The 26,629-nt window shown below is 51.8% G+C and overlaps 8 protein-coding genes across 8 annotated transcripts; 4 read left to right on the forward strand and 4 right to left on the reverse strand.

Moving 5' to 3' along the window:
* Nucleotides 1-378: 378 nt before the first annotated feature.
* dotB (Dothistromin biosynthesis peroxidase dotB) lies at nucleotides 379-1,815 on the forward strand (the record flags this gene model as incomplete). The annotated part of the gene is made up of 3 exons (XM_036641887.1): nucleotides 379-1,189; nucleotides 1,246-1,420; nucleotides 1,485-1,815. The coding sequence occupies 3 exons, from the start codon at nucleotides 379-381 to the stop codon at nucleotides 1,813-1,815; spliced, it is 1,317 nt and encodes a 438-aa protein (XP_036493388.1).
* Nucleotides 1,816-2,514: 699 nt separating this feature from the next.
* CGCS363_v010039 (uncharacterized protein) lies at nucleotides 2,515-3,682 on the reverse strand (the record flags this gene model as incomplete). The annotated part of the gene is made up of 6 exons (XM_036641888.1): nucleotides 2,515-2,697; nucleotides 2,763-2,792; nucleotides 2,845-2,866; nucleotides 2,921-3,243; nucleotides 3,294-3,408; nucleotides 3,561-3,682. The coding sequence occupies 6 exons, from the start codon at nucleotides 3,680-3,682 to the stop codon at nucleotides 2,515-2,517; spliced, it is 795 nt and encodes a 264-aa protein (XP_036493389.1).
* Nucleotides 3,683-4,787: 1,105 nt separating this feature from the next.
* On the reverse strand, nucleotides 4,788-6,016 carry ADH7-1 (NADP-dependent alcohol dehydrogenase 7; the record flags this gene model as incomplete). Its single annotated transcript, XM_036641889.1, has 3 exons — nucleotides 4,788-5,040; nucleotides 5,097-5,745; nucleotides 5,830-6,016. The coding sequence occupies 3 exons, from the start codon at nucleotides 6,014-6,016 to the stop codon at nucleotides 4,788-4,790; spliced, it is 1,089 nt and encodes a 362-aa protein (XP_036492745.1).
* A 1,611-nt stretch (nucleotides 6,017-7,627) lies between these two features.
* xyn1-3 (Endo-1,4-beta-xylanase 1) lies at nucleotides 7,628-9,037 on the reverse strand (the record flags this gene model as incomplete). The annotated part of the gene is made up of 4 exons (XM_036641890.1): nucleotides 7,628-8,309; nucleotides 8,364-8,612; nucleotides 8,665-8,720; nucleotides 8,786-9,037. 4 exons carry the CDS (start codon nucleotides 9,035-9,037, stop codon nucleotides 7,628-7,630), a joined length of 1,239 nt encoding a protein of 412 aa, XP_036492744.1.
* A 3,334-nt stretch (nucleotides 9,038-12,371) lies between these two features.
* Nucleotides 12,372-12,756, forward strand: CGCS363_v010042 (uncharacterized protein; the record flags this gene model as incomplete). Its single annotated transcript, XM_036641891.1, has 2 exons — nucleotides 12,372-12,570; nucleotides 12,656-12,756. The coding sequence occupies 2 exons, from the start codon at nucleotides 12,372-12,374 to the stop codon at nucleotides 12,754-12,756; spliced, it is 300 nt and encodes a 99-aa protein (XP_036492743.1).
* Nucleotides 12,757-15,433: 2,677 nt separating this feature from the next.
* On the forward strand, nucleotides 15,434-16,761 carry CGCS363_v010043 (uncharacterized protein; the record flags this gene model as incomplete). The annotated part of the gene is made up of 3 exons (XM_036641892.1): nucleotides 15,434-15,745; nucleotides 15,817-16,416; nucleotides 16,477-16,761. The coding sequence occupies 3 exons, from the start codon at nucleotides 15,434-15,436 to the stop codon at nucleotides 16,759-16,761; spliced, it is 1,197 nt and encodes a 398-aa protein (XP_036492742.1).
* A 2,913-nt stretch (nucleotides 16,762-19,674) lies between these two features.
* stcS-6 (putative sterigmatocystin biosynthesis P450 monooxygenase stcS) lies at nucleotides 19,675-21,462 on the forward strand (the record flags this gene model as incomplete). Its single annotated transcript, XM_036641893.1, has 4 exons — nucleotides 19,675-19,779; nucleotides 19,847-19,911; nucleotides 19,961-20,713; nucleotides 20,787-21,462. 4 exons carry the CDS (start codon nucleotides 19,675-19,677, stop codon nucleotides 21,460-21,462), a joined length of 1,599 nt encoding a protein of 532 aa, XP_036492748.1.
* Nucleotides 21,463-22,070: 608 nt separating this feature from the next.
* On the reverse strand, nucleotides 22,071-25,056 carry mask (Ankyrin repeat and KH domain-containing protein mask; the record flags this gene model as incomplete). The annotated part of the gene is made up of 2 exons (XM_036641894.1): nucleotides 22,071-24,811; nucleotides 24,864-25,056. 2 exons carry the CDS (start codon nucleotides 25,054-25,056, stop codon nucleotides 22,071-22,073), a joined length of 2,934 nt encoding a protein of 977 aa, XP_036493440.1.
* Nucleotides 25,057-26,629: the final 1,573 nt, after the last annotated feature.

The following is a 26,629-nucleotide window of genomic DNA, read 5'->3' on the forward strand; positions in this document are numbered from 1 at the left end:
GACTGAACAATGACTTGTGCCATGGGCTTGGAAATGACCAATCAAGAGGCCTGCGATTTGAGGATCTCTTGTGCTGGCGATCTTTACTTCCCACGAGAATGAGAGTGGGAAACACGGCCTCGTTCCTCGTCACTGTGTGTCGCTCTTTTCCTATCCTAGGAGAAACCTAGGTTCACAGATTCTGCACTTACCGGGAACCTCGGCACCTGAGCCGTCGATGCCGTTTCTAAAAGGAACGACCAAGAAGATTGTTTCGATTTCCAATCTTTTTACCTTTCCGGAGGGTTATGACATCTTGCGGATGCCATCATTATCATACGTCACTCGTTAACAAACCAACACTTTCGCTTCTCAAGTTCCTTTCATAGTCACGACACCATGAAGTCGCATTACTTCCTTTCTCTTTTGCCCTGCCTTAGCAGCGGCGTCCAGGCTTTCCCGGCTTACATGAACGGGCCCATCTCAGATGCCGTTGCTTCCAGGCTATCCGACAAGTTGGCCGGCGCATTCCACGAAGTTCACAAGAAGAGATTATTGTTCGACCCTTTGACAGCTCCGATCGACGTTACTGGCGACCATGAGTTCATTGCTCCCGATTTCGAGAATGGCGACCAACGAGGACCGTGTCCGGGTCTGAACGCCCTGGCGAACCACGGCTACATCGCACGCAATGGTGTTACGAGTTTGGTGGAGGTTACCGCGGGGATCAACACAATTTTCGGTATGGGTATCGATATCGCCTCCATTTTGGCAGTGATGGGCACTGTCTTTGTCGGAAACCCTCTGTCTCTAAACCCGGGCTTCTCCATCGGATACGAGTCTAGTGGTTCTCAAAACATTCTGGGCAACGTTCTTGGACTTCTCGGCACGCCCAGAGGTCTCAACGGCTCTCACAACATTATCGAGGGAGACTCGTCTCTTACCAGAGGCGACTTGTACATGACTGGCGATGCCACGACAATGGTCATGGACCAGTTCCAGACTTTCTACGATATGTCTTCAGGGGAGGGCGACTACAACTTCGACGTCTTCGGCGCTCGTGCTGCTGCGCGCTTCAATGAGACCATTGCGACCAACCCCAACTTCTACTACGGCCCCTTTACCGGCATGATTGCACGAAATGCCGGTTATCTCTTTGCATGCCGCATGTTTGCCAACCATTCAGCTGAGAACCCCACTGGTTTGTTGAGTAAGTATCTTTGGAGCTTACGAAGTATGCAGTCTAGGAATGCTGACGTCGTTCAGATAAGGAAACCCTGAAGAGCTTCTTCGCTGTTCAGGGCGAAGAGGGCAACCTGACCTACAACAAAGGCTGGGAGAGAATTCCTGATAACTGGTACCGTACGCCTGTTGACTACGGTCTGGTTCAACTTAACCTTGACCTCGTTTCTTGGGTGCTGAAGTACCCCGAGCTCGGAAGGTATGCAAATCTGACAGACTTACACACCTGTCTGGGAGGTGATCCGCTAACATAAGTACTACAGCATCGGCGGCAACATGGGTGAAGTCAACAGCTTTGCTGGAGTCAACCTCGGCGACCTGACCGGCGGAGTGCTCAACCTCACGAAGCTGCTGGAGAACAACAACCTCTTGTGTTTCGTCTTCGAGATTCTCAAGACCGCATCGCCCAACTCCCTGTCTACTCTGTTCTCTATCATCGAAGTCCCCCTCAAGCTCGTAACGGACGCTGTTGGCGCGGCAGTGTTGAACCTTGCCTGCCCCGCTTTCAAGGACATGATGGTTGGTGGAAAGAGCTTCGAGGATGGCATCAAGGATCAGTACCCTGGTGCTAAGCTCTCAGGAAATGTACTCTGATGTCCAGAAGACGCAGTGTCACTGCTGAGTCAGTGATGGTCTTGGCGAATTCACGATGCCGGAGTTAGATGGAGAGACGGACTGATACCACACGTAATGATGGAGCGCCGACTTGCCAATTGTATTCTTAATTATCTAATTCTCAACAGCCTCAAGCCTTGCTAAAACACTTTGACTATGGCACTTCTATGTTTTTGACTCCATTTATTGGTTCTGAGACTTTGTTAGGAGCATCAAACATCAAAGAAGGAAATAATGGTCAGAAACTATGTTTTGAGGTCAATGATAAAATCTTGCGGTTAGGCGCTGCACTTTGTACTAGGCTCGATAGGGCTACTACTGTATACTTGGAATCTTAGGCTGCTGGAACACACCAAGGATATAAGCAGCTGTTGTATTAGTCTCATGTCTATTCAAATTGGTGAGTATCGCCGGACTCATCGCAGGACACGAATTCGAAAACAGCTTATTTGTAAGTCTTACGCAATCTAAATACATTTCTCAACACAAAGATACGTTAAAAAGATGCCCTCTTGCTCAGACCGAAGGCAGAGAACAAGAGGCGGAGAAATTAAAACCACCTATCAGCGTTTCATAGTGCGGTCATCGTTCACCCCAATTCCTGGTCGTCTATTCCAACTAAGCCTCCTCGATCGCCGACACAGGACAAACCAGAGTTGAAAGCGTCCGTGTTGGCGCTCAGCACCGTTGGCTCTCATCCCCGGTGTCGACAGCTTGAGCCATAACATTCCATTTGTCGGTTTTGTGAAAGGCTTGCCCACTGGCCAAGTATTCGAAGTACGGCGGCCCAGTGCACTTCCGGTAGGCAGCTTCTGCGCCATCGGCAATGTGGCGATAGGTGTCAAGAACCTTCTGCTTTGTCTGTGGCAGAGGTGTTAGGGCTGCTGCATATAGTATCAGACTGGGGGGGGGATTTTGATTCTTACATCATCATTGCAGAACCAGATACCCATGTTCTGAGAAGGCTTTAGTGGACGAACATTCTCAACAGTCACAATCATTACTTACCCAGGAGCAACTGACACGGCCACTGTCGATGAGTTAGTGATGTTGAACGCCGTATTGAATGAGACACTCTACTTACCAGCTTCCCGGACCAGGACCTCCCACGGGTTTGCCGGGAACCTTGCGCAAGTACTTGACACCTTCCCACCATGCTGACACACTTGCTTCGTGGAGTTTCTGACACTGAACGTCAAAGTCTCCCAGAGGCAACGGATCCGTCGGGTCGTTGGCCAGAACAGAAGAATAGTTTGCTTCAAGGTGCAAAGCGTGTACCATCTCAGGTCTCATGGCCTCAAGCTGACGAACAACTTCTTGGACAGAGCCGTTGAAGTGTTCACCATCAATATCCCACTCGGGCTCCCAGACATCGTACCCTTCAATGGGAGCCTTGAGGGCTTGAGCCTATGAAAAATCAATTTGGATTCCCATCCCGCACACACAGGTATTCGTACCATGAACGCCAAGGGGGCGGAAAGAGCGATGAAGTTGGCGATGCGCATGTTGAAAGAGGATCGATGGTGCGGTGCGATTTCGGTGCTATCGGGGTGGTAGAAAGGATGTTGAACTCTGAGGAAGATGTAGATGTAAAAGGTATGAAGTAGATGGAGAAGACGCTGCCCATTTATATTTCATGTTGTGGCCAAGAAATGATGCCTTGATACCGGACCGTGTACAGGGGCAGTCCATCTCTAAGAGCGCCGAGTGCTTAAGCTCAATACCCGACCTCTTCCTGAATGTCGAGTCCACTGTCCAGAAGTTTCTTGGAAAGAAGCAGCTGCTCCGTTGCCATGAACTCGTCAGACCATGACCAGACTGCAGATACGATGGGGAAGGGCGACATTGTGGAGAAACAAACATCCCATCACGAGTATTCTCGGATCAACCGGCCGACAAGCTTGTGTGGTAGCACAAGTCCATCGAAATACGGTGGTGGCAAACAAATGAACCAAACCAACAACGTAGCAGTTGAGCTCTGTGGGGACGTGCAACTACATTTCGACGACCCAATTGCAATTTTGTTGACGCCATGGTTTGCTAACTCTAGACCAGTAGGTGGTGTATCTTTACGGCCGGCAACTAGCAAGCATGACTATATGTGCCGGGAAAAGATCCAGCTTGATACTTGTTCAAATCGGGAACCAAGCATAGTGCTGCAGTCAATCTTCGTCGAGGAGGCATTGTCTCTTAGAAAAGAATCAGAAGATCCAGGTCATGTGCACCATATTTCGGCTCGGCGCGAGATTCCATTTCACTCCGTTGGTCTTCGAAGATGATACACAGCAGATCCTTTGACCACTTCCTGGTCTTGTTCTCTGGGTTTCATCAAGAGGACTGCTCGTATCAGGACCAACAGCCCCAAGAGGCGCAGCATTACAGAATCGCACGGACTTTAGCCAACAACCTTGCAGTTGAGATGGGAGTCTGTCATGCATTCGTAGGCTGCAGTCACTGACCACCAGTTTGTCTGTCCACCCCTGTCTATCACGGTGCCCTTATCAAAGTCAGAGTACAAACTTGATCACAAACGACATGCAGACTCAAGATGTTGCAATCAAATCAATTGAGAACAAAGAGATGAGATGCGTTTGTGAAACAAGCAAGCATTCAGTCATCTAAAGCCATCGTCGAAAACCCATGACCATCCACTTGGCGTAGTGTTTGAATTGGACTCATGGATAGATTTGTGACAGAAAGTACGAGGCGGAACCGTCATCGAAGCCCAATTATCGCTTGTAGCGCCATACATACCCCATGTAGTGGCAATTATCCCATGTTGATTGGGTTTGTGTCGAGATCGTCAACATCCATAGTGTCACTGAAAATGATGGCAAATAACAGTGTATGTTTGTATCAAATTGGGGGGAAAACGCGACCAAGTATGTTCAAAACACATTCATCATTCGCTTTTCATCATCTACTTCATCAATCTTGTTGGACACAGTACTTTACAACTTGGCGTGCTTCTCGTTGACGAGAACGTATCTGTAACGAGCGTGACCGGCCTCCATATCAACAATAGCCTGGTTTGCGTCCTTGAGCGGGCGCTTCTGGACCCAGGGCTTGACCTTCTTCTCGACGGCGAGATCCAACATCTCACGGATATCGGAAGGCGAACCAATACCGCTGCCACCAACCTTGATACCGCTGGCAAGCAGGGTGAAGGCGTTGATAGCGGGAAGGTTGCCTCCATCAGGGGCACTAAGACGGCAGTTAGCATTCGTCCGACATGGAGGGCGCAAGCAAGCGTGACTTACCCAACCTGGATGAAGGTGCCGTAAACCTTGAGCAGTCTCAAGTACTGCTGGAGAGGCATCTTGTCGCTGGAAACCGTGCAGACAATCAGGTCGAGGCTGCGAGCGTACTTCTTCGACCAGTCGGCGTCATCGTCGGTGGCAATGTACTCGTCGGCGCCAAGCTTGAGGACCTCGTCCTTCTTAGACGCCTTTCTGGAGATACCAACAACCTTGTCCGCACCCAGAGCCTTGGCGAAGAGAACGCCGAAGTGACCCAGGCCACCAACACCGACAATACCAACCGTCTTGCCAGGTCCGCAACCATTGTTCTTCAGCGGGGAAAAGACGGTAATACCACCGCACAGCATAGGCGCGGCATCCTCAGAGGGCAATCCCTCAGGGATCTTGATCACAAAGTGACCGTTCGTTCGGTTGTAGTCGGCATAGCCTCCGTAGGACTTGCCCTCGCCGTCGGGGTACACGGAGCCGTAGGTGCTAACGTTGGCACGACCACAGTAGTTCTCGCGTCCGATCGAGCACTCGGGACAGTCGGACTTCATGCAGGAGCGAGCCTGGGCACCAACACCGACGCGGTCGCCGATAGAGATGTCCTTGACATTCTTGCCGACGCGGACAGCCTTGCCGACGATCTCGTGGCCGACACAGCAGGCTGTTTGGCGGCAAGGTTAGTACGCGGCATTTTTCGAGAGAGAGGGGTCTGAGCAGGCGGGGTAAAACACGACGAGAAACTCACGATAAGGGGTCTCGGCCCAGCCCGAGCGCAGCATGTGAAGGTCGGAACCGCAGATACCGCAGTGGGAAATCTCGATATCGACATCGTCTTCAGTCCACTTCTTGGGCTCGAAAGCACCCCATTCCATCTTTCCATTCACGCTGTCGGGGCTGTGGCCCAGCCATCCCTCAAACTTGATGTCGGACATGTTGATTGTTGTCTTTGATTGTTCTGACTCGCGGAGTTGGTGTAGTGAAGCTGTCTTCTTGTTCGATACGTATGCTGAATTGTGAGCTTGTGGGTTCGTAGATGCGATTGGGATTAAGAATTCAAGACAGTGAATGGAGCGAGCATGGGACAAGCTATATACAGTTCCAGCTCTCGGCCGGAATTGGGTTCAATGACGGCATCTTCACGGCTTCCGCGAGCCAGTGCCCCATTTTTGTTCATAATGTCATCAAGACGGCAGCAAGGCCGGACTTAGGATTGCTGCTAGCTGGACTTAAGACGGCACTATGCCTCTTCGACACAGCTTCAGCGCCGGCACGGTTACGGGGGACACTGCCGCCGCATGGGGCGGCCGTCAATGCCGCAGGTTGGGTTCGAGCTTGACTCTGGTGCGCGGTTCTGGTGGGAAAAGTATCATGATCCAAGCTTCAAGCTAGGGGCCCGCCGAGCCAGCGACGCCGCTAGCTTCGTTCATTGGATATGATGACGCAAAGGAGAAAGAAATTGAGTGTGGGCTGTTATCAGCGCTGCCATTGGAAGCTTCTCCCTTGTTGTTTCCCCGGCCTAGCTCCAAAGTCCGCTTAACATTCCCCCAGCTCGCAGTATGCACGAGTCAGATAAGGTTCGGCATTTTTTTTCTTGGAACAACTCAGCTGTCATGCTGGCTACAGCGGGACGAGCTGCAAGAATACGGCGCAGACGGACGTAGAGGGAGAGCTGCAGCGCCTCTTGCTGCGACTTGCTGACATGGAAGACGATGTTTCTGATGAGCTTCTAGCTTCGTTGCGTCCATGTAAGGTGCTTATTGCCGATCGTCCCGTGTGACGGCGCGACTTGTCATTCGATCTCATCGCCACATTTAGCATTTCCAGAGGAAACCAACCCCTCACTGTCTTACCTCGCTTCGGTGATTGTTACTAATCCTCTTTTGCATCGGCGATAGGCGAAGCCGATGGCTGACTTCGGGGATATGACCGCATGACTTTGTTGATCCGCATTCAATCAGCGGTGAGCCAGGTTCCGCTCTAGAAATTCCAAAGTCTTCTGTCTCCTGGCACTATCCCACCCAAAACGGCTTGGCGGCCCCGGAGATAGGCTTCGCAAATCTGCGTCTCGCAGCCGAGGCACTCAGATAAAGACAATGAAAAACTCCGCTCCGCCTGATGACAGTTATCAGACGGACTGAGGGTCCGCTCCTTTGTTTGGTTCGTCTCCTTGGAGACTCAAATACTGGGTGAACTGGAGTCCGGGGAATCGCGGTCTAGAACGCCAATGCCGTGGACCGTCTCCGTCCGGCGAAGCATTGACGGAGTTTGCTCCGGTGCCATCACCGCTTGATCGGCAAACCGCTGGAAGCTAACGGACTATTTGTCAGGAACCACGACGTCACGTCTCGGCACTTTTTGGTCAATTGAAGACTTTGCGACGTCGAAAAACACCGACCGGAGTATTTACCAGCGGGACATAAGCTATGCGCAAGAAGGTTAAGTATGTACAAATTTTGGGACAGCACCATCCTGCCCATTGAGACCAGCAAGCCTGCCATTTGGGTTAAACAGATGCCCGTGTTCGACCATCATCCGTCATCATTTTACAAGCACTGAGAGTACCAGTCGTTCACAAAGGTGCAAACATAGGGGCTGGCACACTTGGTAGGCCCAGTCCATCCGCTACCTCCGCACTGCCCCCAGCGGACTTGCTCCGAGCCGGATGCCGCAGTCGTCGTGGTCGCACGAGATGATGTCGTCGAGGTGACCAAGGTCGAGGTACGGGTCGTCGTGGTCGGGGGCACAGTCGTGCCGGCACCGCCAGTGGCAGCAGCAGCGAGGACCGAAGAGACGGACGTGTACGCGGGCTTCTTAGCGTAGTTGGCGTCCCAAAGGAGAGCATCTCCCTGACCGCTGAAGGTGTCGGGAATCCAGCTGTACTTGTCTGTGAAGCCCCAGATCGTAACTCCGACACAGCCGTCGACATCGACACAAGACCCGACAACGTTTGCAAAGTCGTTGCCCTGGGTCACGAGGGCGGCGCTGGAGGCTGGCAGGCTGGAGTGGCGGATGTCGAGCTCGGTGTAGGCAACCTCGAGGCCGAGAGCGGTGAAGCGGCGGAGAGCAGTCGCGAGGGCGGAGCGACCGGGCGTGCTGCCGACGATGAGATGACCTTGAAACCCGACGCCGTCAATGGGAGCTCCGGCGTTCTGGACGATGGTGGCCGCCTCGTAGACGCGGTCCGTCTTGGCGCCGTTGTACTCGAGGTTGTAGTCGTTCAAGTACCTATTGCGGGTCAGAAGGGCTTCACATGTCGCATCACTCAAGACAAGGACTCACAACTTGGTGTTGGGGTCCGCAGCTCGCGCAGCTCTGAAAGAGATCGGGAGGTAGTCGGTGCCCAAAGTGTTGTAGAAGACGCTCGCACGCCACGTGCCATCATCTGCAGCTGCCTCGTTGACGACATCCCAGGCGTAGCACTGTCCCAGGTAGTGCTTCATGACGTTAGAAATGTGCGTCTGGATGACTGCTGTGAGTGTTGCGGCCGTCCATGATCCGCTTGACACCCAGTTGGGGAGCTGAGAGTGCCTTGGGCTGTTGTTAGTGGCAGCCAACGCCATACGTAGCCCGGGGACTGTACCAAGTAAGGGTGTGACATCTCAGGATTTGGCCATTGGCCTTGGCAATGTTCGCAACCTGTCAAGACATTCTGGTCAGGCGAAATGGTTCCTTGGTCTCCCCATCAGTCCTGTTCAACTCACGATGTCGCCCGACGTGTACGAGAATGTGTTCTGGCTAGGCTCGGTGTATGCCCACTTCTGTCCATTCTCGGGTACCACGGAGCCGAACTCAGCCGTGTTGTTCACAATGGCCATATACGTCGTATCCGTAACTCGTTGCTCGTTGACCGCCGTTCCGAAATACTTCAGGCCCGCTCTCACAGCCAGAGTGTTCAGCTGAGCAGAGGCAAGGCCGGAGCCCAGCACCAGCACGAGAAGAGTCTTGGCATACATGTCAACTGTGCCTGTTGTCGAGATCAAGAGAAGACGGCCTGGTAAGCAGTTGGCTGCAGCATCGTTCCGGGATGATCATGGCACATGCGAAAGCAGTTCAACTTATAGACGATCATCACCAAGAGCAGCCTTTCAGAAATGCGGGGGGAGGGTCGCATTTTCGACGGCTTCCATGAGCACTCCAGCCGGTTTGGTGGGCTAGATCTCCAAATCTCCCACGTGGGGATGCGTCGACGGGCCGGTGGAATCAGTTCCCGTCAGTCAAAGACAAATAGGACGATTGTCGTGACAGCTTCGCTTCTGCAGGCCAGATCTGCACTAGTGGTATTTTACCCATTCATCCGGCTTGGTGATCCGCTTCATGGTACGCGCCATCACCGGATCTCTGCATGTGTCTCTTGCTCGAGTCTTCGCAACTCAGGGATCATGCGGAGAAACAGCGTCGCGCGCCGTGGCCAAGTCTGGCCCCAATTGACTTGGCGCGCGGAGCGTCTTCCGAGAATTTCTGTGCCTGGATTAGCGCGTCAGGTACGGTGCGCAGCTTGCGCCATTAGCAAGCAGTTTGATTTGAGTGCGAGGGAGACAGAGGAAGAAGAAAGTTACACTGAGGATGGTGGCGCGTCATCGCGTGTCTGTTTGTACGTTGCAGACCCGAGACTCAGGGTCGCGCGTATTTCCACCAGTCAACACAGCACTAGAGCACTGCATTTCAGATTTTAGGGGTGCTGGGTTTAATGAGTTTTAATGTATCGGCACCCAGACGCCAGACGCCAGGGCTCCGCGATATTGGGTATCTGTCAGACTTCCAGGTTCCAACACATGCTCCAATGGCCGCAAGATGGTTTTAGCCTAAACAACTCTTGTTGTCTACGCCGTCGACGTAGCACTGCAGTAGCTGGCCGAGACTTGCTGCCGGGACGCCGAGGAGGTTGCACACCACTGCCTTCGAGGCCACGGAGACTAGCTGCGATGTACCGGATGTGGGTGTTCGGCCGATAGGAGTGGGCCTCTTCAGTCTTGTTTTCTTTTTTTCTCGCTCTTCCTACCGGCCGTAGATCGTGGAAGAGTGAGACTGGTGATGTCTACTCAAAGTGACATGCTGAAGTCTGCGCTCTAGCATTATTCAGATCCAAGCCACTGTTGTTGGCCAGAAAATACGTGCTGTCGTCAACAATAATTGCTCGGCTTCAAGAGAAGTCTTTCTCATTCGCATCCAGGCGGAAGCCTCGGGGCCCACTCGAGACCCTTTGCTGTGTGCATAACCGAAAAAGTGTTGATCCCACCATAGGACAGAAGCAAAAATGCCTTCGCTCCCAATGTTTACGACATCGAGGACGAGAACAAGATTAATCCTGCTAAAGAGCAAAAATTATGATCAGTGGGAGGCTTGAACTCCCGGCCTTGGCATTACTGAACACATCAGGTGATGTATTAGTACCACGCTCTAACCAACTGAGCTAACCGACCCGCTTTGGAGTTGTTGACATGGGTTCATCATGCCGCTCAAGATCCGCAGGTTCACGATCGCACTGGACAGAGAACATGGTTCACAAAGACAAGTCGTTGAGAGGCGCATAAAGAAAGGGTGATGTATGGTAACAACGAAATGGATCGCCTTGAAACTTCATGTTCAGAGGGGTTCTCTTAAACGACCAGATTTATCCAGACATTGTTCCTGTTCTAAAGCCAAAGACAAATACGTTTGGATGGACTCAGACGATGCTTCAGAGGTCGTGTGCCTACACTCATCGCGAAGCTACAGTGAATACACTTTGTGCATAGTCTAGAAACAGCTGGATTAGTGTCAGAGGCTATATGATGAGTTCAGTTATCATCGCTTGGTCCATCTTTGCTCAGTCTTCGCATGCGTCGTAAGGGCCGCGAATCATCACAAGCTCCTTCCAAGTTCACATTCACGAATATCTTCAGACACTTCCGGGCCAAGGTCACCAATCTGCTGCAGATGCCACTCATAATGCCACCACCTAGACGAACCGCTCCGGAGGCTCCACGACCTCGGAGTCAGCCAGCGTCTTCAGCCCGGCCGTCGTCCATTTCTTCTGATGTGTTTCAATCATGGTCGAGTTCGTCGGGTTGTCTTTCTCTTACGGTGACGGTTGGCAACTCCCAGGACGGCTCTCGGGCTCAGAGTAAGCCAGCCATCATCAGAGTAAGCAACTACGAAATGCTCCTTTCCGATGGCTCGATTGAAGTTCTTCGGAACGCAGATGGTCAGGTTGTCATCACCTCCAGCTCCCCAGCCGGCAACGACCCTGGCCCTGTTGTTCAAAACCCAGAAGTACAACCCCCCAGCCCGAGATCAGATTCAGACGGCTCGCAAGTGAGCCTGACTGAGATAATAGACACTGGAGCCATCAGACCTCTCGCCTACTATGCATACCCATCCACGCCTCCCGGCGCTCCCATGCGCCCTCAGCGCTCCCCGCGACGCACGCGACGTGTAGCTGTCAGGGCGCATTTGAGAAGAGAGACTTCCTCTGAACCGAGTTCGCCATCTCCTCTACCCAGAGCACCGGCTCCTCCTCCTTACTCTCCTGGTGGGTATTGGACGTCGACAACAGAAGAAATATCAATCATGGAGGAAATCGTCGATGAAAACGGCATTCTGATGATCTAGCCCAATATTTGGCTCTTTATGGGAACCCGGTGAGTGGTGAGAGGCAGCAAATTGCCATGTTGTACACATGGAACTTTTTCGGCGTTTGGTGTTATTTTAGAATAGAGGCAAAGGAAATCGACAAAATACCTTTGATAAGGGCATCTCTGTCTGCCTCGACTTTGCTCATGATTGCCTCATCAGCAAGCTCCCTTGTGCTACCCCTAGTCTGGCTTAGGGACAAAAGCTCCGAGACACAGGCACGTGTCCAACGGTGGCTTGAAAGCTCCAATGATCAATGTCTCAATCGGGATAGATCCTCCCTCCCGACCCCAATCCCAACATCCTCCCGCCTAAACGATCCAATCCAGGCCCTCCAAATCTCTTTTGCACCTCTGCGGGCGCGTGGCTGGAACCACGTTTGTGTGGCTTGTGACGTCACGATGAAGACGTCACGGGCGGTCCAAGCCGTACAGCTCTCACAGCTAACAGCCGCTTGGGTTAGCCAGGTCTCAGGCAATCGCGTCACCTGCCTTTTGGCCCGCGTGCACATAAAACCAAAAGAAAGACCGAGGGGTTCTCAAGCTGAAGCAACCTCAAAAGCTCTCGAAATCACAATTCTCCGATCGCATTGTGTGGTGTCAATCTCTCGAAAAGCAACAACCAAGAAATAAACATCAGCAATCTAGTCCGCTACGCCCCTGTAAGCACGCTAAAATGTCGTTCACCAAAGCTTTCGAGGACCTTTTCAAGAGCTTCTACGAGCTCATCGCCTCCATCTTCTCGACATTCTACCACATCCTCCAAGCCTTCCTCAACGCCATCATCAACTTCTTCACCGGCATCGTTAACTTGACCGCCGACGTCTTCTCCGGAGTGGTGGATGTGGTCGGCGGAGTGGGCAAGTTCGTCTTGGGTAAATTCCCCGCTGATCGCCGGGGCGCCGTTAGCGACGTAGCACCTCTACATACGCCTAGAGCTAACCACAATCATGTCTGCAGGCAACATTGTCATCATCGGCATCATCGTAGGCGGCGGCTACGCTTACACTAGGTACACGACACACGGAAGACAGGTTGCGGCTGGAAAGAAGACGGCTTAAACATTTGCATCATCAGACGAACATGTTTGGTGGTAGGGAGGGTACCAAGCTTTGGAGGGGTGCCGGGAATGACGCGCATGGGATTGACTGGCTGAACGCAGGGGACTGCGATTTGACTTTTCAGGGACGATAGCACAATCGCGTTATGGGCTGAAACGAAACAGTTCAATAGCATAATACCAGACCATTTCTATTTCAGCAAAAGACGCAAAGACACAAAGATATCACAACGCAACTGTTCTCGGTTCAACACGCGCTCGGTATTTCGCCGTCTTTCGGCGACGGACTCGGCTCCGCCGAACGGATGGTCTGGCGGATCTTGACCCCGCTGAACCCCAGGAGCGCTCACGAACCCCGGCGCGTCTAGGGCTTCAGCATCATGGCAAGATGGCCGAGCGGTCTAAGGCGCCAGCTTCAGGTTTAGATCTGTCCTGCTGGTGTGGAAACACGCGCGAGTTCGAATCTCGTTCTTGTCATAAAATCCTTTTGTCCCGGCGAAAGATGTCCTTTTTGGTGATCACTTATTAAATACAGGGTCAGTCGCTAACGCAGGTCCCTTGGCCAAGTGGGAACATGACACGATAAGTAGTATTTCACATCAACTATTCTGCCCACGCCAATTCATCCCCTATCGCTATCCAGCAGCGAGTAATGTGCTCTGGGCAGGCGGTGGAAGATGCCGGCTCGGCAGGCCTCAATCGCAGACTTGCGTGCCGTATTCAGCAGATGTAAGCGACAGTCACCAAGGTGCGAAACAGGAACGCGTCTAGGCTTATCTTATTATGCCATGAGCAATAGGAGACATTCTAAATAAAACCCCAGTACCTGCACTTAACGTGGAGTGCTGGGTTTTAGCTGGCTGTACGCACGCGACGCCTGACTCGGACGCCAAGACTAGCGCCCATCGCGTGCTGAAGATTCCTGATTAAGCCTATGAGGGAAACACTTTCGGCTGTACGAATGCTTCGGCTTGCCTGTAACCCCACACGACTCGCGACATGACCCTGCCTGCCCCTCTGGGTTCAAATCCTGGGTCAGCACATTGTCCAAGACCTTAGGCTTGGTTTTATATCTAATCTTAAACGTCCCATCGGGTCAAAATGCGGTGGGATACCAATGAGCTTTTAGAATTCAGGAATCATGCGGTAAGCTCAGAGCCAGACAGCTATTTGATCTGTGCTCCAAGATGTGCACCGCCAACGTAGTTGTTTAATGATGGAATACGAGTACAACGTCAGCGCAGAAACCTGAGCCGGGAAACGATGTGAAGTACACTAATGCATCTTGAATAAAAGCGTGATACACTTGTCGTCGGCTCGATTCGTGCGGGACAGTATCTTAGCCGCTGACAGCCCTATCCCACGATCTGAACAGGAATTCCTTCGAGAAGGATGCCCTGCATTCCGCGCTCCGCTAGCTCCCCGCGCGCCCTATGGCGGACAGGGAATCACAACACGTCAGTCTGTCACATGGCGGTGGTCCCTTTGGACTGTCCCGGGAGGAATATGGGCCCAGAGTGGGCTGTGCTCTATTTTAGAGTTGTACGTGAACGAGAACGAGGCCATTTCACTCGCTTAGACAAAAGCAAGGACGCATCGACGGCACCACTTTCTCTTGGCTGATCGGCTATGGACGAGTCGTGATTACACCTGCCTCATCCATTGGATGACAGACACCCATGCGATGATTTAGTGCTGTCAGCTGAATATGAGGCTTCTCCTCCATCAAGGTGCGATGACCAGGGCGTATCTCCTCTACTCGCTTGAGTCCTGAGTATACTGAATAGCTTAGTGCCTTGGCGAGATCTTTTCAGTTCGCTGAGCTTGAAGTTACTTCTGCTTCATGAAGATCGTTCAAGATGGGAAAAGAGGTAAGCGGCAGATGTCTCTGGCCGAGCTTGTATCGTTTCAATTCCTCGGGATATTTCAAGCTCATGATAAACACTGCTTTGGCCATCTTGTGGTCACCATGACAGCCACTATCACTGGATCACCCTTGAAGACAATGGTTGCCTCTCTTCCTCTCAAGGAGGTGCCTAGCTGCAAGGTCACGAGTCGGTAATCAAATGCCCTGTTTAGGGAGTCTATATTGAAGCGAGTAAAGCAACTATCCTGGCTTGAGCTGGTAGGGAGAACGGCGAATTCGGGCAATCGCCGGGCGGACACTCACTCCGATGATAGGCTCGCCTGTCACACATCCGCGGCAGTTGACCAATGGGAACCCCAGCGCCCCTTTTGAGCGCCACAACTCTTCGTTGGAACCTTGAACATGAGCGAACTGTGGGTAGCAGCCTACCCAGCCTCGTATGGGGTAGAGATTGGCTTATCCAACTACAGATTACCCTATCCCTGCGAGCCGTTCATCTGTTCTCCACGGCCTCCTAGCGAATGGACCAACGGGGGACCGCAGCATGAACCACGCGGTCGAATGTATTTATCAGAGACTGCCTTGGCATGTAGGTAATTTATTTTATCTCAACTAAGGAAGGTGGAAGTCGAATCACTTGATATCAGTCCTGTAAGTCGTGATCGCAACGACGTATAAGATCTGTTGGAAGAGAACATCACCAATGCTTGTACCGAAGTTGCGTATCACCACACTCACTTGTTCCAGCCAGCCATTCTCTTTGAGATAGCCTGTTTGCGTTTCGTTTCGTCAGTCTTTTCAGCTTTATACCATGGTTTCCGCGATCTCCCTGACACGCTTGCTCTCCGGGTTGGCCCTCCTACCGGCCGTCGTTCTCTCCACACCACTCACTCTATCAAACCTCAAGAGACAAGACGACCCTATCCCAAACAGATTCGTCACCGACACGACGGACGCCTTTTCATCCGGCGACTACGGCGACATCACCTTAACGAACTCTACGTGCGAACTCGTTACGATTGAAGGGCCTTTTGGGAGCATCCAGTCGTATCAGACAGGGTTCGAGGGTGCTCGGGTCATGAACTTGACTTCCGCTGGCGGAAACCGTACTTTACTTCACAACGTAAGTCTACTCATCAATGACTGTAAAGGATTCAACCTAGAAAGTGACGAAAACTGACTGAGCTGTTTTAGTCTGGCACTGACACCAGCGATCACTGGAGGGCCTTCCGCGGCAAGGATGCTGTCGTCTTCGGGAACAATGAACGCGTCACAGAGTTCGCCTTCCAAGATAGAGGTGAAGGCCTCTATGCCGGCTTCAAGATCGTTACGGACACTGGCAGGACCCAGTACGACACGAACTACGCAGCCTCCGACCCGAGCATGTACCCGCCGTGGCTGAATGTCCCTGTCGGCTCCGGGATCCTCGCCCGCATTCGCGTCTACTACTGTGAAAACGGTATGGTGGGCCGCTTGGGTGTCGATTTCATCAACGACATCGAATCCGTTTCCATCAGCAAGATCGAGTTTAATGGGTTCACGAATAACATTATGCCGGCCGGTAAAGGAGAGACAATTTCCGTCGGGTCCCAGATCCTCGATGCCCGCAACTCGAGCACTGAGCAGTGGACTACCCTCATGACAACCGATGCTGTCACCAAGTCTCACTCTATCAACGTCGGCAAGACATGGTACGTAGGCGGCAAAGTTGGCCTCGAGGCCGAGGCAGGAATTCCTTTCATCGGAAAGTCCAAGGTTTCGACCGAGTTCAACTGGCAAGTTGGCGGTACCAGCGTAAGTTCACTTTTTCTCAAACTTAGCAGCCAAATCATCTAACGAGCTGTCGCGTCATAGAACGAAGAAGATCTGGAATCCGAAACCATTACCAAGTCATCCACTGTCCATCTAAAGTGCCCCGGTGGAAAATATTGCGTCGGCACGTCCTTTTATACCAACTTCAAGATGAACGTTGACGTCGTGGCGACGTTTCGGGCGAAGACGAAAGCCGGGGCAGAATACTTCTGGAAGCAGAAGGGCTCCTATAATGGCGCGGATTCCCTCGCACTGCAACTGACAGTCGACGAGACAGAGGAGCCCCCAGCTCCTGTCCGTCGGTCTGCGGTGGCGATGAAGTCCTAAGCCACTTGCCGTCTATCAGCCTATCATGTGTACTTTGAGCCACTTGTTCCACTCTGCATTTCCAGCGTATAAGGCATTGGATACCCTCACGACAGTATTGTTTCTATTTTGGACTTTGATCGGCCATTTGAGTCCCTGGCCAAAAGTTAACAGAGAAGGCTCTTTCCTTCTGTATCTAGTTATATCAAACACGTACATATAAAGACACAAAAACCCATAAACCCAGTCGTAAATAACCGAGACTGAGTTTCTTCTACTCTTTGCAGCTTGTGTGAGTCGCTGCTTCGCCAACAACAAGGTCGTGAAAGCAGACGAATAATCTCACTGGACGCTGCAAATAGTGCCTTGATGCGCAGATGGGCACAGGTCCGTTTGGACAGCAAAATTTGTGATCAATTTGAGTACACTGATTGTGCTACTAAAGACTTCGGCTGATTGAAGTTGAGAATAGCAGATTCTGGCCGGCGGGCAGACTCGCGACAACGGTTTCCAGCTTTCACCACCGGAGATACACAACTCCGTCTCCCTATCCTTACGACTTGGCAGTCCCGCATCGCTGAACGCAAATGCAAATCTCGTAAAAACTCCACAGCGGCGCGCCGAGTCGCCGACTTTTGTCAGCCGGAGTCCGTAGTCCGACCGACTTTCTGCATTTACGATCGGTGATCGGCACTCGCCAGCTGGACTGCATGCTGCATTCACGACCTTCATCAGGCAGGCTGCATATTGCATCCATTCTTACGAGCTAAAATTTAGGAAGATGCAGCATCCCACCGGCACGGAGCCAATCACTTTGTCAACGGCCACCAAAACCGTCCAGGCCGCCGTCTTGGGTCACCTCCGTCCCGTTTCCACTTAGCTGCCAAGGGCCAGCCCGGAATCTGGTATCCACTGCAAACGCACAATGGGTACTGGTCCAGAAATTTACGTTGTCTCTCAACAGTTCCATCCGATATGGTGTAGTGGCCAACATGATGCCCTCTCATTAACTTGCGAGGTTAGGCATAGCCCCGAGTTCGATTCTCGGTTTCGGAACAATCGCGTATTCTTTTTCCCTTTTGACATTTGGTTTCTGCTCTCGTACAGCAGATTACTGCCTGCGGATACACTTGATAATTGCTATGTACTCTAAGAGCTACAGAGGTTTCTCTACAGTGGTTAATAATGCGGGCCCTATAGGCTGTAACATTCTATGCGGAAGCAAAAATGAAAAGTTGGGAGGAGGAAAGGACTCGTGGTGCCCTCTCTTTTGCTATTTTCTTCTTCGCCGTTAATATGTCTGTCGCACCTTCTTCACCTACATTGATTAGCCGCTTACAAAGCGCCATAGAAATAAACCAAGCGCACGATTTCTCACGTGAATTTGCTACATATTTTGCGTGTTGGAGGCGTCGCCACACAGTAATAAGCTTAAGCCGATCGGTACCGACGTTGGAGCTGCCAATCCTGCCGCCAAGCTGTCGATTGTGGTCAGAAAAGCTTGGTTCGTACTGAAGAAACAGGGGTTCATCTGATGGTGGACTGCACTCCGATCCTTCTGTCTTCACCACTTATCCGAATAGGTATGTTTGGCCGACGGATGTCGCCAGAGTTTGAGGGTTTCCAATATTCGGTCGAACGATCGCCGACAATCCCCGCGACTTGTTCGTATTCTTCTCTGTCCACTGTTGCCAGGCGCTGCTGGTAGAAGAAGTCTCTACCGCCGAGGTCCCATCATTTGGGCCTCCCACGAACCTGTTAACTGCAACGCTACGTACGTACTGCATTGCAGCTGGTCTGATAGGTGGACCGTGAAGTGGAATTGGGATCGCCAAATGCCCGACTTCGAGGACACGATCCACCCCCGTCTGACCGTGTAGTGGGCAGACAAGCTCCGGCTTCGCATCTTGAGGAAGCGGAGGATGCCGTCAAGCACCACCGCACCATGCGAAAAGCAAGAGTTCCGCGGACATTTTTCAGTTGTTGAAACATGTGCGTTCTACAGCGCGCTTCTTGAATAAATCATCGCAACCCCTCACGAGCTTCCGGATGATGATGCCGTCTTCTCGCACTCGCCCCTCGGTCACAGGCCGACCAGCATGCACCCACATCCCGTCCTAACTCCCCGCACCCCAAACGCCATGGTCAGCACCAAAAAAGTGCGAACAACGAGGAAGGAAGAAAACTCTTCAGAACCAGGACATCCCACTTTGGCGGGGAACTTCAAGTACCGGTGGGCGGACCGGACCGTTAAAGACGTCTTCAAGAGGCGCATTGTCGCCGGCGGCGCTGCACTACGCCGCGTCCGGAGGGGCTGGCGCGCTTCTGACCACCCCTTTCATCAGGATGAATCCGGGAACTGGCACATGCCGTTACTCATCTCCCACGCCCCCCCCTGGATCACTCCGTCCAATCCGAGGTCGCTGATCTCAAGAATCATCTTATCTGATCATCTAATCCCATCTAATCTGATCCCTCGAGACCCCACCGTTCTGTTCATAGCGTCTTACACACGCCCCAAGATCCCAGCTAGCATGACGCTCGCCGGAGGGACTTTGATCGCATCCATGTCCCGCTTGTCACTCACACGGCTTAAACCGCGTTCTTCATTGGAAAAACTTTACATACCACCCTGTCTGGCTGGAGGGCTAAAAATTGAGAGGTATTTTTTTTTTTCACGCCCACGCTTCACGCCCACGCTTCACGCCCACGCTTCACGCCCACGCTTCACGCCGATTGCGACATTACGTAGCAAGCTTTTGGTTTTGGGAAGGTGTGTAGATCGATCCAGTGTCTCTGCTTACCCTAATACCCCGCCATGCTTTTCTGGCACCATGTCGTTTTCTTCTGCTCGAGGGCGGAAATTTTCCATTTTCTGCTCCTTTCCTTTGTCGTAGCTCAGTACGGTCGGACTGCGTAGGCAACTGAATCACCATGTTTGGCGTGTCGAACTGGCTCATCGCGGCCACTGTGGCTCTGGCCACGGCCGTCTACTGGATCTTCAAGGCCTGCTACATGCGCCTTAGGTTCCGAGGTCTCGTAAGTACTCTGTCACTGGCTCTGGTATTTTGGCATCGTCAGACTCTAACTCACATTCCCCGTCAAGCCTCAACCGCCAAAGCACTCATGGATCTGGGCGCATACTCCCATCTGGGAGGAGGTAGCTGGAAAGTGAGTACACTCACCTCTGTCGCGCATTGCAATTGCTAAGAAATGGCAGGCTGCCTCTGTTCACACATCCTCAACATGTTTACACCTACATGGCGCAAAAGTACAACCTGGGCGGCATCTTCTACATCGACATGTGGCCCTTCTTCGACTCGCAAGTCGTCATCACCGATCCCGACGCCGCGCAGCTCGTCCTGACGACCACCCCGTACCCCAAGCACCCGTCAATTGAGAAGTTCCTTCGCCCCTTCACCGGCGTCGACAGTATCGCCGCCTCCAATGGCGAGAGGTGGAAGTACAACCACCGCATGGTCGGCTCCGGCTTTACCCCGACCTACGTGAAGCCGATGGCCGGCATGATCGCCGAGCAGGTCCTGATCTTCCACGAGCGCCTTCGCGCATTCGCCGAGAAGGACGAGTCCTTCAACATGGAAGAGGAAGCCGCCAAGACCATTTTCGACGTCATTGGAAAGGTCGTTTTCGGTTTCTCTTTGGAGGCGCAACGAACCGGATCTCCACTTTTGGAGGATCTCCGAGCATCCATCAACCCCGCCACGACCTTCATCAGCACCAAGAACCCGTGGAAGAAGCGCAAGGCCGAGCAGGGTCTGCAGAAGCTCAAGGACCGCGTCAGGAAGGTTCTCGCGGATGAGATGCATGAGCGCCTCAGAATCTTGCAAGACGAGAAGGAATTGCCCAGCAGACGACAGGTCAAGTCCGTCCTGGACCGCATCGTGCTCGACAGAATTCAGAGCGGCCCCGGTGCTACTCTTGACGACCCCTTCATCGATACCGCTGTTACCAAGTATGTTTCCTCTCATTGATATCTATGATCACATGCAATTTGCAGTACAGGCATGGAAACTAACGCCACGCAGCCTCAAGGCCCTCCTCCTCGGCGGTCACGGCACCACAACCGACACTTTCACCTGGGTTACCATGTTCCTCTCCATCTACCCAGACGTCGTCGAACGCCTTCGCAATGAGCACAACGAGCACTTTGACCCCGACTTGGACAAGACCGTCGAGATGCTCGTCGCCAACCCGACCAAGACCAACGATATGGAGTTCACCAACGCTGTCATCAAGGAAACCCTCCGTTTCTTCCCTATTGGCTTCACCATCCGCCAAGCACCCAAGGGCGTCACCCACCTCGACTGGAACGGCCGCCGCTGGCCCGTCAAGAATCTCATGGTCATCCCCTGCGCCCACTCTACGCACATGGACCCCAAAGTGTGGGGTGAGGACTCCAAGAGCTTCAACCCCGATCGATTCCTCGGCGAAGACGCAAAGGACATGCATCGCTTTGCCTGGAGACCTTTTGAGCGTGGCCCGCGTGCGTGTATTGCACAGGACCTGGCGATGGACGAGTTGCGCATTATGCTTCTTTTGACTGTCCGTTGGTTCGACTTTGAAACTTTGGTGAACGGCACTTCCGAAAGAGTTATGTACATGGATCTGGACAAGAAGGTTGGTGACTTAGCCTTCCAGATGGTCGGCATGGAGGCCAGGCCAAGGCATGACATGAAGATGAAGGTCAAGTTGAGGAAGTAGGGGGCCAGCAACAGCTACGAGAACAGTCAAATCGGAAGGGGTAAAAACCAATCCAACAAGTGGATGGGCCAATCGGTGGCCCACTGACCCTCGCGTTGATGCGCGCGATGATGTGGCTATGAAGGCGATGCTTAATGGGATAACACTAAAACTGATTTATACGGGTTTACTGAACGCTTATTACGGGCCCCCAGTGGTTTTTGAAACACTTCGTTACGAGGCTTGTCTTGGCAACGTACTTAAGACGCCGCTGCTCGCTTCAGCTAACATATTGAGAATGTGATTTTTATTGGCATCGCGCCTGGTCTTTAGGTATAAGCAACTCTCGCAGCAGGATCACGGTCTTTTTGCCCGCAACCTTCGGCTATTAACATCCACTTGACAGCTTTCAAGGCGTGTGTGGCCTGAAGCCTACACGAGGGTAGGCTTGATTCGCCTGGAATCTGTGCGCGACAAACGGTTTAAAGAACCATGCGTCAAGTGACGGCGGTAATCCTCCTCAACGAACTCGTGTAATTTTCATGTACGTGTGCCTTGAAAGGCGCTGCTTGGGTCTATATACTGCTAGAAGCTGATAACTTTTGAAGCACGCTTGAGTGCTATCAATTTCATTCCATCTCATTGAAGAAACTCATGTCGTACTCGTCACCGTAGTCCTCGATAGCGCCAGCTGACATGAGAGTTTCCGCTATAGTCGCATGCCCTCCAGCTTGAGCGACTTTGAGTGCCGCACTTATGACCGCTCCGCTGATGTCTTCTTCACCTCCGTCTCTCAAAAGAAACTCCACGATAGATGCCTGGCCGAACTTTGAAGCGAATATTAGAATTCTATGCGGCGGGCCAGCCCACGTAGTATTACCAGAAGAAACTTCGGCGAAGAGATCAACTCCTGCGTCAATAAGCAGCTTGGCGGTCCCCATATGCCTGCTTTGGAAAGCTAGAGAAATTGTTGACTCTCCGCTACTTTGACCGTTTACATCTGCGCCGAGTTGGATGTACAGCTTGGCTAATCTCGGATGACCATAAATGATAGCCAATTGGAGAGCATCCCTGCCCAGAATTGTATAACCAATTCTGATGTTTGCCCCATGCTGAATTAGAAGTCTTGCCACTGCTTCATGTCCTTGCTTTGTAGCTTTGATAAGCGGTGTCTCCTCGTCGCTCCTGTTAGTGGCATGGATCTGGGATGCAACATCTATCCGGTCGTTACATTCAATGAGAGCCTGCAACCCTCTTTCGTTCCCAACGTGAGACATATGAAGAAAGGCTTCACCCAGGCTCTTGCGTGGAATGTTGGCATATGCCCCTTTCTCTTTGAGCAATTCAACCAACACGCCCGTGGAGGCCCAGAATATTGGACTTTCCTTAATTGTTGCAAAGCTGGAAGGTTTGAAATTTGCGCCATGTTCAAGTAGCATTTTAACAACCTCATCCCGACCACTCCTTGAGGCTCTTAATAAGGCCGTATGGCCTTGTCCGTCAATCTCTGATGGTGATGATCCATTGCGAAGCAAGAGCCCGACCATGTCAATACGGCCCTCTTGAGCAGCCCAAGACAAAGGCGTTCTTCCGATAAAGCCCTTAAGGTCTTTGATATGGTTGAGTCCCTCCGTGATCTCAACAACGTCTTGTGCTGTCTTTTTGACATTGATCAGGGCAGCGACTGAGGATCTATTGCCGTTCGCCAAAGCAGCAAACAGTGGGTATCGAAACCGAGTTGTCTTATCAAATACATCTGTCTCGGGGCTTTTGGTAAGCCACTGGCGAATGAGATTTGCATGCCCTCTATCTGCAAGAATGTAGAGAAGACTGGTGTGGACAGTATATCGACGTGTATGGTGTCCTTGAAAGTGATTTGAAATGGCAATCCATGGTTGAATCGGAAACTGACAGAGAAGGTCTTGTTGTGAGATCGCTTCCTCGGAAATGTCAGCATGCCCTAGAATATGCCTGCTTGCATACTCAAGAAAGGGGAACTTTGCGCTCGTCCTTTCCTTGAACTTGAAAAAGTATTCCCGACCCTTTAGTAGCTGGCTCGCAAAATCCCGTATTGGTGGATACTCAAGATAGAATTTGCAGCATTCTTTCAATCTTTCATGAGCTTGGAATTGCCAGTCATATCCCAGATCAGGCCAAAGTTCTTTTAGACCACCAGATTTGAGCAGAAAGTCTCGTACAGACTCGTGAATGAACTGTACTCTAGAATCCTTGGCCTGCGTTACTTCTGCCAATCCTTTGGAAGAACCGATGACAAATCTGTTTGCGACGTCTGAACCATTCGAGGTCGTCAAATTTGGGGGCTCATCGTCCGCTTGGCCTTTAATTATCAGGCCAGACCATAATGCGTGGCTGAATTCCGAGGTCTTTAATGGTCTCTTAGCGCACAGGATCCACAAGATGCTCAGCAGAAGGCCTTCTTTGTTGTGTGCGTCGCGACGCAACATGTCCTTAAATAAAGCATGCAGATCGCCCGGTATCTCTTTGAGACGCTTCCTTAGATCCATTCCGCCCCGAGCGTGCTGTTCATTCAGAATGTCCACCACGAGGGAAACCCAGAGGAAAACTCCTGAGGCCTTCTGTAGAATATCTGCTTGTAGTTGCGAATGGAGAGTCGTATCCCGGATCCTAAGACGGCTGCCCACGAAAGCGGCCAAGTCTTTAGTATGGCCGAGCTGGTTTTCCAGTGTTAGGTCAATACTCGTCGGCATGAAGATGTATGGATAATGTCGGCTTGAAAAGCATATTCTGAATTTGATACCATTCTCAGTTGTTTCTGTCCCAAGCTCTTCAAATAATCGGATCATGTCCATCACCTGTTGTTCGTCGCATTCGTCGAGTGCGTCGATGAAACATGTGAAAGGTTGCTGTCCGAGCGCCAGAACAGCACTGCAGAAAATCTCCTTCAGATGGTCCAATTGAAGACACTCGTTCAGATCTTGGTACTCGAAATCGAGATTGTCCACAACTTTCTGAACTTCTGGAACACCTTGGAGTAGTTGCAAAAGCAATGAGCGGTACATTCCTGGCACAGATCTTTCGATATAATCCCCTCTAGCATTGAAGAAGAAAGCTGCAGTAGTCCCATGCTTGCGACAAGCTTTGCGCATGTTTCCGTACGCAAATTTCATGATCGTCGACTTGCCGGCGCCGGGCTTGCCGCGAATCCAGAGAAAACCGTGATGTTGTAGAAGTCTCTCGGGATCTAACCATGCTTCATAGTCGGGGTGCGTCAAAAGCCATCGGCACGTCTTTGCATGAGCAGTTTTGATGGAAGACTGGCGAGAGTCCTTCTGGTCGAAATTAAGTAACTCGAGTAATTGTTGGCAACGATCGTCCGGTGGTCCCGATTCTTCGCATCGTTTTAGCGTGCCGTCCGCGAGTCTTGGATTCGTTGCTCTTACCAGTCCGAGATGGAAGTTTCAACCTTTCACGACCTTCGCTTGAGGGAAGCACCGCAAGAAGCTCGGTTGTAAACGCGGCTGCTGTAGCAGCGGCATACCTCTGCCACGACTTGTTCTTGTGTGAGTCAGAATAATCGCAGATCCCCCGAATTGGCAAGCAGGGAATAATGTCCATCAAGCCAGCAGCCTCCATTTCGAAACAGATAACATCCAGATCTTGGCCAATGATATCGCGTTGAAGAGCGCTCCTCATGACTTGATTCCCAGAAGCAATAGCGCCATAATGGATGACTGGCTCGCTTCGATGTCTTCGCGGTACCAGCTTTGTGCGATCGCATTGATTGCAGTCTATGTTCGAAGGCTCATGATCGTACGTTGGAGGAAACAGATCATCTGACAGATCGGGGCGATAATACCCAGAGTGTCCAACAAATTTCTGTGCTACAATCGACGCGATGGAGGTACCATCACGCTCCTGTTTTGCGCGCAATGCGGACACGGCGGTACAAAGGAGCTGGTGTGGAATCCTGGCGATTGCCGTGCGTTGAAGTTGTCCGTTTTCGACTATCTTCCCCATGTCGCATTGCATCACCCTTGTCCCGACAACAACATCACCGAGGCGCAAATCCGCCTTGCTGGGCACTCCGCCGCCAATACCAACCATCAAGCCAGCCCGAATTGATGGAAAGGACCGCTTGAGGTTCGATATTACGGTAGCAGCATTTACTGTTCCATAATAGCCCATCGGGAGACATGAAATGACGACGTTGTGCTTGTGGATGCGTCCGAGGGTGTATGTATTATTATCGTCAACGTGTGTGGGGAGGCTATCGTGGAGCTCATCCAGCATCGCCTCGGCAGCTGCCATCTCGATATGAAGCGCACAGATCCAGGCGACGGTATATTTCTCGTGGGGTCTGGGAGACGCAATGGGTGGTGGCTCGTGACTGGTATCGGGGGCATGGTGGAATGTCTTTTGCCGCTTGTGGTCGCGACAGAAATCCTCCGGAAGGGATCGCCTACTGGTCATGTCGGAGATCGGTCAGGAAGCACCGGTCAGTCGATCGTGAAAATAAAATAAAAAAAACAGTCGACTTAACCAAGTTCAACAAAGCTTAGTTTCGGAGGCGCGGGTGAGTGCGAGTTCGGAAGTTCGGTGCATCGTATGTTGAGAAACGCGATGCCTGCTGTTGGAGGGAAAATGAAGAAATGAGGAGGGGAGAAGTGCAGCAGGCGACGACATTTGTTCCCCGTCAGACCTATTTCCAACAAGTCGCCATGATTGGTCCAGGAAGGAACCACCTCGGCGGCAAGGCAGAAGCAGGCTGTGCTGGGGATCATTGGCTGCTAAACCTCCAACTGATCCTTGGCCATAAGCGGCAGGAAGTACTAATCGGGAAGCTATAGGGCGTTTTTCTTTTTCTTTTCTTTTCTAATCGATTTTCCCAAGGCAGACTACGGACGCGGATTAACTTTTGCGACCGATCTAGATATAGTATCCTTAACGTGAATTCAAGATCTCGTGGGCATGAACTGCGGGCTCGTGTTGCAAGCGCTCTTAGGTTCTTAACTGATGACGAATTATGGCGAATGAGCTTCAGTTGCCATAAATGCACCTCAGTGAGATTTGAATACAGCAGTCAAGTCCCATGCTCTAAGGATGATCAATTCGAAGTCAGGAGTGATCAAAATCTCGACCAACTTTTAGCACGTGTGAGGTCTTATCCCGCCTGTCTGTCAGACAATTAGACATCTCGGGCAGAGCT

The sequence above is a fragment of the Colletotrichum siamense genome (genome assembly GCF_013390195.1).
Source record: "Colletotrichum siamense strain Cg363 chromosome Unknown KSG_Cg363_contig06, whole genome shotgun sequence".
Lineage (NCBI taxonomy): Eukaryota > Fungi > Ascomycota > Sordariomycetes > Glomerellales > Glomerellaceae > Colletotrichum > Colletotrichum siamense.